Source organism: Myotis brandtii, unplaced genomic scaffold (assembly GCF_000412655.1).
Source record: "Myotis brandtii unplaced genomic scaffold, ASM41265v1 scaffold929, whole genome shotgun sequence".
NCBI classification, from domain to species: domain Eukaryota; kingdom Metazoa; phylum Chordata; class Mammalia; order Chiroptera; family Vespertilionidae; genus Myotis; species Myotis brandtii.
In genome coordinates this window covers 991008-1001645 of record NW_005371832.1, presented here as the reverse complement: position 1 = coordinate 1001645, position 10638 = coordinate 991008, and the positions used below count along the sequence as shown (strand labels likewise).

The 10638-nt window shown below is 42.7% G+C and overlaps 1 protein-coding gene across 1 annotated transcript in view; it reads right to left on the bottom strand.

The window, feature by feature from the left end:
• Positions 1 to 1624: 1624 nt before the first annotated feature.
• USP49 (ubiquitin specific peptidase 49) overlaps positions 1625 to 10638 on the bottom strand; it is a 9724-nt gene continuing 710 nt past the window's right edge. Inside the window, exons 2-6 of the mRNA XM_014532966.1 lie at positions 10019 to 10636; positions 8370 to 8574; positions 4401 to 4509; positions 3643 to 3848; positions 1625 to 2629 (exon numbers count right to left, since the gene is read on the bottom strand). Of these exons, the coding sequence (XP_014388452.1) occupies positions 2439 to 2629; positions 3643 to 3848; positions 4401 to 4509; positions 8370 to 8574; positions 10019 to 10636 (1329 nt within the window). The 3' untranslated portion in view covers positions 1625 to 2438. The remainder of the gene's footprint in view (positions 2630 to 3642; positions 3849 to 4400; positions 4510 to 8369; positions 8575 to 10018; positions 10637 to 10638) is intronic.

Sequence of the window (10638 nt, the reverse complement as noted above, 5' to 3'; positions counted from 1 at the left end):
GGTGTCTATTCCAACTCACTTTGAACAATTTTGTTAATTTGATACAGGGGTGTTCAGCTAAGGTAAGCCCTTATTTTACAGTTTTAATCTGCTTAATATGCCTTATAATATTTGGTATAAAACTATTTCTAAAAATTAAATTTGAAGATCTTTTAATTTTCCATTAAATGTTCATTTTTTTCTCTCAAATATTTCCCCCTGGACAGCCTAAGGGATGAAGTAGATGCTCTATTAGTTCTTCTCCATTTGTAAATTATCTTTTTCTAGAACAATAAATATAGCATTCAATGAAAGATGAGGCACAATTTATATTTTCCTTTTCTTTTTACTCTCCCAGATTGTTTTTAGTTAATGGGCTTTTCTATTGCCACATAAAGTCATACGAATCATTCCGACTTAAAAATGTGGATCTGGAGAGTATAGCTTCACATCAGAGCCTCTGGCAGCGTATGCAGCTGTGACACTTTAAAACAGTGTCCAGGAGAAGGTGAGCCCAGGCCAAGCTTATACAAAGAAGCCTGCAGCAGACAATATAAACCAAACAGCATAAAAAATGCCATACGCTATCGCTTCCAAATAAAAGCTAAATATTACAGAAACCTCACAGTGTTGGAAAAAGCAAGTGTAATTTAAAATATAGGAACTCTCCCTTTCTTAACAGGGTGAGCCATTTTCTTTCTGAATTTCCTCCATATTTCAGTGCTGTCTGGCAGGTCCTAGGAGAGTTGATCTCAAAAGAGGTAAAAAGCAAATGCTCCAGATCTGCTCCAGAATGTGGCTCGTCAGTAGCGCTAAAGCTACAACCCTAATTTGTTACCCTCTCTTTTCTCAACTTCCCATCCCTCCCCAAACTCCCTTCCATATCTACTCCCTTCAAGTGACAACTCTACTTCTACCTGAATTGAAATGTTTATATGACATACTCAGTCAAAAGATGAGCATTCATATGACAAGCTGAGGCAGCCTACAGCAATCCCACAAGAGTTTCGGTTTGCATTCACTGTACTGGTGAGTCTTAAGTGAAGGATTAAGAAGGGAAGGTCAGTGGTGCCTGATGAGGAGGAAGGTCTCCATCTGGGCTATTTCATTCCACATAGAAACTGACCCCGTGTAGAAAGGTCTCTTTTGCTAGCTCTGGAGTAAAGGCCCCGGCACCCTTGCTTTCTCTGGGGGACTCTGGCTGGGTAAAGAAACAGTAAGGATGATCAGATTTGGGAGGAAACAAGCCAGAGCCACCAGCAGTAAACTCTCCAGACACACGGGGGGCAGCTTCCTAAGCCCTTGGAAAGCAAAATTTCCCAAAATTTGTGGTGAACAGTAATGTTCTAGCCCTCCAGGAGCAAGAAAGAAGCTGCGAGCTAAGAAAAGCTACATGCTGCACCAGGTGAGACCAGGTGACAGGCATTCAGATAAGCCCTGGACCACTGGCTATTAAACTAAACCCTAGACCAGTGGTTCTCAACCTTGGCTGCACATTAGAGTCATCTGGGAATCTTTTAAAAATCCTGATTTCTGGGCCTCATCCTCTGGAAATTCTGTTTCTTTGTTATGGGGTGGGGCCACAACATTAGTAACAAAGAAACAGAATTTCCGGAGGATGAGGCCCAGGAATCGGGATTTTAAAAAGATTCCCAGGTGATTGTAATGTGCAGCCAAGGTTGAGAACCACTGTCCTAGACCTTGACCTGAACCAGGGATTCACTACCGAACTGAGTAGCCAGGAGTGTCCTTAGGCTACACAGAACATGTCCCGAGCCGGTTTATTGCTTCCCTATATGAACCTCTCCTTTAGAATGAAGGGATGTTCATGCCAGTCTCAGAAGCCCCAGGGAAGGTATGACACGTGAAAAACCTCCCATTTTGCATGGGGAAATTTGCTCCATGCATCTCATTCCACTCTTTAAGTCTGCAAGTTTTCAACCCCTGAAGATAACTTCCTTTGTAGGAACAATTCCTTAGACTTCACCTGCTGCCTCGGAACCAATCCCATCAGGAAAGCTGCTAGCCCAGGGCCCCCCTCATGTGCTTTGTCCTGGGCTGCTTACATCAGGAGGATTCTTCTGGTGCTGCAAGGAGGCCCTGATTAGCAGGGGAATCACATAATGGAAAGAAAACATGGCTGCTCTCCTGGCTGGATGTGATCAGCTTACTCCCTTTTTGCTCTACCCAGATCCCTCTATATTCAGAAGTAACTGATGAAGCTTCATACAAGTTACTACTTTTGATTTGTTTTATCAAAGGAGGGACTTTCCAAATCCATTCAAAACAAAGTGACTACATATTTTATGATAGCATATGAGTCACCTGCTACCTCTGCTCTAGACCCAGTAAGGCAAACCCAGTAACCTGTTCCTGCAGTAAACCTCATTTCCTATCAGGAAAGATGTACCGACACCAATAGTTTAAAAGCAAGCCAGTCTGTGATCTGTGCCTCCCTTTCAGGGGAAGGTCCGTGGTCTGCCCTCGTGGTTGTTGCTGGGCTGCACCTGAGCTTGGAGGTGGGTTTCGGGGGTTTTTGCATGGCCCTGAACTGTTCTTTGAGTGTAAAAGAGGATGTAGGCTTGAGTTTTGCACACGTCCTCGACATTGCATACATTCAGCTTTGAGTCATTGCAGTGGACCCAAAAACCTAGGAAACCAAAGGAAAGAAAGAGTAAATGACTACCAACTTACATTTCCAATCAGCAGGCAAAACCAGGAGATGAAGAAAGGGACAGAGAAGTGTGAATAGAGCCAACCCCTGACTATTGGTGGTGGTGGTGGTGGTGGTGGTGGTGGTGGTGTGGAGTGCAGGGGAGACAAGTAAATGAAACCAAGAGACTTCCCTGTAACCACTAGCTTTAACCCCACCAAACCCCACAATACTGCTTACAATATCACCTGACTGGAATTTTTATCCTTATTTTAGTCAGACTTTTTCATTCCCCATTAGGGCCTTCCACAAAGACAGCCAAGAGACTGAGGGCGAAGAGAGGGGAAAAGGAGGAGGATGAAAGGGGATATGTAAATAGAGAGGAGTGATAAAGGAACATTTAGAAGGAATAAAAAGGTTTTTGTTCATAGGCTCACTCTGGCTGCCCCAAGGGCCGAGGGGTTCAAGATCAGTACACTGCTGAAAAGACCTCGCAGCGCACCTGCCCCAGCGCAGCAGATGGGAGACTCTGCTCTCGGGACAAGGACTGAACACTTGGGAGGGGCCCTTGTATCCCCACACCTCCCATGCTAAGGGATGTAGTAAGGATACAGTGAATACTCAGAAAATGTCCTCAACTTTATTATAAGCCGAGGCTAGTGAGATTCATGCAATACCTCCATGAGGCTAGATGGGTCATATAATTTCTGCACAACCAAAAAGGAAACAGGTCTGCAGCAGAAGTATTAATAATAATGATAACCTCTAACATTGAGCATAATGTGCTAGGCACCGTGCTAATAAGCACTTTTACATGTGTCAGTTGTTAATTTTCAGAATCTCATGTTATTATTTAGTGAATTATCAAAAATTTGAATTAAACTTCCATAATTCTTCCAACTGGATTTACATGTATGTATTATCCTACTAGAGATGAAAAGGAAAGCAATGAAATGTGCACAGACCACCCTTTTCCGTGTCCCCCACCCTACAGAGTAAAGCGCACGCACCTCCCTCTGTGTTGTAGCAATAGGCTGTGTAGTGTCCTGAGCCAAACCCTTTCCCGTGATGCATGACCACTGCGGAGAGATCATAGGCAAAGGTCTCTTTGTCAAGAGAGGAGAGCATGTCCCTGCAGCAGTAAGGTTCCATGGTTAATACCTGGTCAAAGACGACATGGACCCCAATCTTCTCTCGATGATTACGGCCAGACCACCTAGAACATAGATATAAACTTCTTATCAGTAAAAGGTGGCATAAGTGATCATATATAGAGGTAGGCAGAACTGGGAACTGAGAAAACTTAACCTTCAGCTTTGGTTTTCACATTAATAGAACGGTAGTAATTACTGTCCACATATACTTCTGGTGAATGTTCCATGAGGTACTCTGAAGCTACAGATCCCCGAAGAAGCAATTCAGGCAATAATCTTTTACAGTTTACTGCCTGCCCTTTTCACAGATTCTCTCATACTTTATTCTGAAGATGACTCTATATAAGCCAAAGCGAGGCTAGAAAACCTTCAAGCACAGATACCTGGTGCAGGCTAGCCAATTAAAAGGGGCCATGAGAGCAGCAGCCCAGTCCTGCTGGGCCCCAACATCTTGTCTCACTGGGCATGACTCATTTAATCTCCACGGAAAGCACAAGGTCCCCAAGGAACCTGCATCCCCTCCCAACAGCAAAGACATTTGCCCTCACCATTTGCCTTTGAAGCAGCTGTTCCTACAGTTCACAGCCACATGGGACGCCCGAGGGCAAGCTCACCTGAATCTTTTAAGGTGCAGCCGGAGGACCTGAGGTAGTCTGTAGATCATTAACTGCTTTCTAGCTTCACTCAGAACAAGGGGTTTTGGATTGGATTTTCGTCGTTTGCCTATATGGTTTGGGAAGGTATAAGACAGACTGTGAGGGATCTCATTCTCTCCTAGCTGTGGCAGACAATGACTTGCCACTCAATATGCATTCTTCTTATGTCTTAGTATTTGAACCTCACTTTTATTTGGGGCAGCTCTATGGCCCTCTGTAGGACTGCATTTCCCAGCCCCACATGTCTGCATGCTGTGCCCATGGGAGTTCTAGCCCAGATAAAAGGAATGATTGTGTGGTACTCTTGGGATGGCAGCTTAAAGAAGGCTGACTCAGTTGTAAGGTGCATCCTTTGTCCTTCCCACTGTTTGCAACTGTTGTAATTGCCCTTGGACCATGAGGTAATTTTGAGGATGAAGATCTGAACTTAGGTAGTAAAGCTGAAAGATGGGAGGAGCTTGGATCCCCAATAACCATGCAAGCCCCGGAAGGTCCTTTGGACTTTATTATATAACAGAAGGAAAAAAAGTTACTTCTCGTTTTAAGTTATTGTTATTTGATCTGACTTATCAGCAACTAAACCTAATCCTGATACTTCTACTTTCAAATGTTTGCCATCAGCCATTTCCAAAATTGGTATGGGTTTAGGATGGTACACTCCTGATGTCATGGGCTTATTAATGGAATATAATACAAGATGACTGCAATAACATGCACAGAGGCACATGTTAGGGTTCTATGCCTTTACTAGTAAATATGTATTTATAACTTAAATTATGATGCACCATAATATAAACTTAAAGGCTTTTTGTTTTCATCAGAAAGGCCTAATTCTATTTCCTGTTCATAGATAGTTGTATGCTATTGGACAAGTTATTCAAATTCTGAATCTCAGTTTGCTCTCCTGTAAAATGGGGAATGCTGCATGTATTTCAGGCTTAAAAAAAAAGGAAAGAGGATACAGTATTACTAAAGGACAAAGTATTTACACAGATTTTTCCCCTCCAACATGATATGCTTGTGGCATATACAAATATTTAGAAAATAACCTTTTCTGGTTTTATATTTTTATGCTGTACCTAGTTTCTGAAACATGTTTCTTGGATAAAAGCACACTGTTGGACATGCTGGACAAATTCACCCAGTCCAAAGCAGAATCAGTGTTCAGACTTCAATTTTGTTTCTAAAGCCACTGAATTTTAGGATATGCATTTTTTAGTTACAGTAAATAAACAATGGAAATAAAGTTCTCTTATTGTCCTTTAGAAACCTTCTCTAAAACTATTTACTGATGACTGCTCTGCTATTAATTAAATCGGTGAATGGATGGGAATGTAAAATTAGTGGTCCACTTGTGCTGCTTGCTGACTGTCTCTGAGCTGTTGATATCATGGTCTCAGTGTCTGAAGAGCTTGGGATCTGATTCCAAGTCCTCTCTAGACCACTCGTGAAAGGTAGCAAATCACAAGCAGATGATGTATCATGGAGCTTTCTGTGACAGTAGAATGTGGAGCGGTAGCTTCTCTAATAGACTGCTGCAGAATGAATGTGCCATCGCATTTAGTAGGGCTGGCGGTCATGATATGTGGAGGCATGAACAGAAAGAGAATTCAGAGCAGGGCCTGGCCTTATTTTACATTCCCATTCACCAGCAGATTTTAAAAATTATTGCAGCTCTGCCTGGTAATCCTGGCAGTGACTGCCACTGTCAGCAGAGGGAGTGTGTGAGCTAAGATGAAGACCATAGAATCTGGCTTTGTTTCCTTAAAATGAAATTCACAAAGAAAAAGAAATTACTGATTCAATTGAGATTGATCAGTTCCGTCTCCATTTGATTAAGCTGGCCACACAGAGAGGTAGAAAGCTGATAGTTTTGAAAATTCAAAAGCAAAAGATCAATTCATTTCATCCCTTTGCCATAGCTTTCCTTCCCTGCTATTATTTGAACTTGCCTAGAGAAATCCTGGTAAACTGGAACATCTGGAAACCAGAAAAACAACCCTTTCTTGCAAAAATAAATAAAAGTATTTCTTGCCTTATCTATCATGTCTGAGAATGATGAAATTAAAGCTGTTAACATCCTTTTGCTGTTCCTTACAAGTAAAAGGCTTATGAATCAATATTTAAAAACAAAACTGATACTGCTCTAATAAGATCATTTAAGTCACTGCCTTTATATATAATGGGAAACAGGTCATGTGAGTCTACAGTTAACCAAGTATAGCATTTCAATTTTTATTTTAAAATAGCAAAATAACATCAAGTATTACTTTTGATTTTTGTCCTGATTCTTCATAGACAACAGGTTTCCCACAATTTGCTATTTTAAAAAAACCGTATGCAAATAATATATTAAGGTTTTTGTTCACAAAACTTGTATTATATGGCTGCAAGTTGATTTCTACATCTCTGCACAATCCATTAATTTTAGTTTCCAAATCCTTATATGCCAAAAAACCCAAACATGAGCTTCTAAACATCTGCTCTGCATTTCCTCTGTATATGCTGAGTTAACAGAGTATTGAGCTTTAGTGTGGCAAGACAGAAGGGGCCCTGCATAAGATGCCCACGTAACCACATGGAAAAGGTCCCACTTTTTTTCTTGTTGTTAATCCTCACCCGAGGATATTTTTCCATTGATTTTTAGGGAGAGTCAGAGAGGGAAAGACAGAAACATCGATGTGAGAGAAACACATCAATTGGTTGCCTCGTGCACAAGCCCTGAACAGAGCCTGGGCCGGAGAGGAGCCTGCAATCAAGGTACATGCCCTTGAATCGAACCTGGGACGCTTTGGTCCGCAGGCCAACGCTCTATCCACTGAGCCAAACCAGCGAGGATGAGTTCCACTTTTAAATTAAAGCCACAAGCCCTGGCTGGGTGGCTCCGTTGGTTGGAGCATGGTCCCATACACCAAAATAGTTGCAGGTTTGATCCTCGGTCGGGAGTGTACAGGAGGCAATCAATCAATGTTTCTCATATCAATGGTTCTCTCTCTCTTTCTCTCTCCCTCCTCCCCTATCTATTTATTTATCGATCAATCAATCAATAAAACATATCCTCGGGTGAGGATTTAAAAAAATTAAACATTTTAAATTAATGTCATGATAGAGAAATACTTCCTTTTGACGGCCTCCAAAATGCCAACCTTTCAAGCATGTGAAGAAACAAGTGCAGAATGTACTTCCAGAGAGCAATGCACCCTACGATTTGCTTCCTTGATCTTATTGTGCAGACCTGCAGCACCACTCCTAACACTTTAAATCTACAAATTCAATACCAAAGTACACTTTTCTGATGCCACAGCCCTCCAACAGGCTATGCCACCTGAACTTAAATAAGATCTGTCAGATTCTACATTCATGAGTTTCATGAGGACCTCTGCAGTACTATGAAGTATTCACATTCTTAGAGTCCCCATTTCAGGATCCATACGTTCAAATGCCTCCCAAAATAACAGCTAATGTCAATCACAGCAGAAGTCAAAGGAGGCACCACTCCTAGGTTTGTTTAAAAATATTTTTATTGATTTTTAGAGAGAGAAGGAGGGAGAAGGGGGGAGAGAGAGAGAGAGAGCAACATCGATATGAGAGTGACACATCGATCAGCTGCCTTCTGCACACCCACTACCTGGGATCGAGCCTGCAACCCAGGCATGTGCCCTGACTGGAAATCGAACTGGCAACCTTTTGGTGCACAGGATCATGCCTAACCAATTGAGCCATATCAGCCAGAACGGTTTTGTTTTTTAATATATAATGTCCATATGCTTATTTTCAGTAAAATGGGGAGAAAAAAAATCTTTAAAACATGCTTTAGAACCACTCAATATTATCAGTGTTACTTTTGACTAAAAGGGGCAAAAAAAGCACCTTAAACTGATATTCCAGTCGCACACCCCCACTCTCCCCTCCAACCCCGGCACTCACTGTTACACTGGTCACAAGCGTAGACTCTCCCTTCCAGGGCCTCTGTCTCTGTGAACTTGGCCAGCATCTCAGTGAGCAGGCACTCTGTCTGATTCAAAGGGACAAACCCCTTTTCTATGCAGTGATAGCGTTCAGGGAATTCCAGGGACAGATCCCAAAAGGGCTCAATGGTGTTGGATTTGTAATTGCATGATATACATGTGACCTAGAATGAAAAACATGACTTACAGGTTATATAACTCCATTCTTCCCACATATGTTTTTGCTTGCTTTATACAAGACACATAACTTGATCAAAACTAAGTATACAGTCTTAACAAATATTTTATTTGTAATATTTAATAATAAATATAACTTTAAGAGAGTTAGAGCATGCTACTTCTGTATATATTTCTAACTATGTAATGCTAGCTGGAACTGAAAAACCATCCAGCACAGAGGTTATTACCTACACCTTTCTCTCTTCTCACCCAAAGCATGCTCTACCAGACTCAATGCTGTGGTACAGACTGCAAGTTATCAGGGAATCAGTCTGAGATGGAGAATTTGCAGATTCCTGTCTGCTTTTCTTATCCTCACACTCCTTCCTCTTCCAGACTTTGCTCCTTCCATGCAATCCTAACTTGCCTCTCTTTTTGCCCCTGGTTCTTGCAGCACCCCTACACTGATCCCTGTCCACACAGCCTCAAAGTACCCTGTGATCAGACCTCCTCAGATGCACCTTTACAACCTTCCCAGATGTACCTTTGTCCTGATTCTTCATAGAGAACAATTTACTACTTTAAATTGTTCTCTACAATTTACTTTGACCCTCAAGGGATAAAGTAAATGCCCATAAATACTCCCCTTTAAAATGCTAAAAGCTTAAATAAACTTTATCTTCCCATCCTACACATCATTCTTTTAAAACCCTAAATGCCAAGACACAAACCTCAGTAGCATAGTATAGAGGTTTTACTTGAATCTCTTAAGTTGCCCACCTTTTTAACTTTAAAAATTCTCTTTCTGCATATTCTCACAATAAATATTCTCTTTCTGCATATTCTCACAATAAAAATTCTCTTTCTGCATATTCTCACAAAGCCTTATCTATGAGTCACTGCTTCTGTCTGTACATGGCTGAAGACCCAGTAAATGAAAGGTAATGGGGAACAGGAGGGAGGCTTGTTTAGGCCTTTGGCATCCTCCTAGCCACTCCCCTTCCATGTGTGTAAAGAATATCAACTTAGTAAGAATACATACCCTTCCAAAATATCATGGAACCAGGGTTACAGGCAAACTGTTCACTTTCCTAAAACTGATCAAAGATGTCATGCCAACCATGGGTACTTAATTATAAAGAGAATATTAGATTATCCGTATCATCATTAAAGGGTAAAGACATTCACTGAAAATGAAGCGATATAGCAAGTTACACTGAAAATCTGCCCAGAAAGAGACAGGAGGCAAGTTCACCAACAAGGCCATCACAGTGTATAGTACAATGAAAGGTACAATGGCCACCCTCCATTATGAATAATTATAGCCATTGTTGGTTACCCCATTAACCCAACAACCTGCAGGAGGCACTCATGAGAAGCCCAAATGCTAACACACAAGCTTCCCTCCAATGTGATTGGTAGAGTTGGGGTTAGGATGGACACACCTACCTGACTGAGTAGCTGCCCGTGGAATATGGTGTTCACCACCTTTAAGACCTGTTTGGTGAGCTTCCTCTGGGAGAAGGGGATGAGGATCCGGCGCGTTGTGCCCTCCGACTCGAGTTCCTGCTGCACTTTGTGCAACAGCTCGCAGAGAAACTCCTGAGCGTCCTGCTGGTCGTAGCCGCGGAAGGCAGGGATCAGACTCCATACGGAGTGAAGCATGGCGAAGGGTGACACCAGGGCCCACTTCCCGGACCACATGACTCGGAAAAGGGTGTGCAGTTCATGGCAGAGGGAGATGTGCTTTGAGCCGGGCTCCTTGTTCTGGATGAGTTCTAGGCTCTTGGTGATGGAGGCGCCGCCATTCCAGAAGAGCCCATCCCGCTCGCAAGACTCAGCCCTGTGGCTCCTTGGCGACAGCTCGGTGGCTGAGCTGCTGGCCAGCCTGCCCGCGAGCGGGGCCTTCCCGTTGGCGGCTCTGTTAAAGAGCTGTTCCGTTTTGGAAGGGTCGAGGTTCAGGAAACACTCTCGGAACTTCTGGAGGTGGCTGAGCACCTGCAGGATGGAGTTCATGTAGCAGGTGTTGCCCAGGTTGCGCAGGCCAGTGACGCCCGGAGCCACCGCCT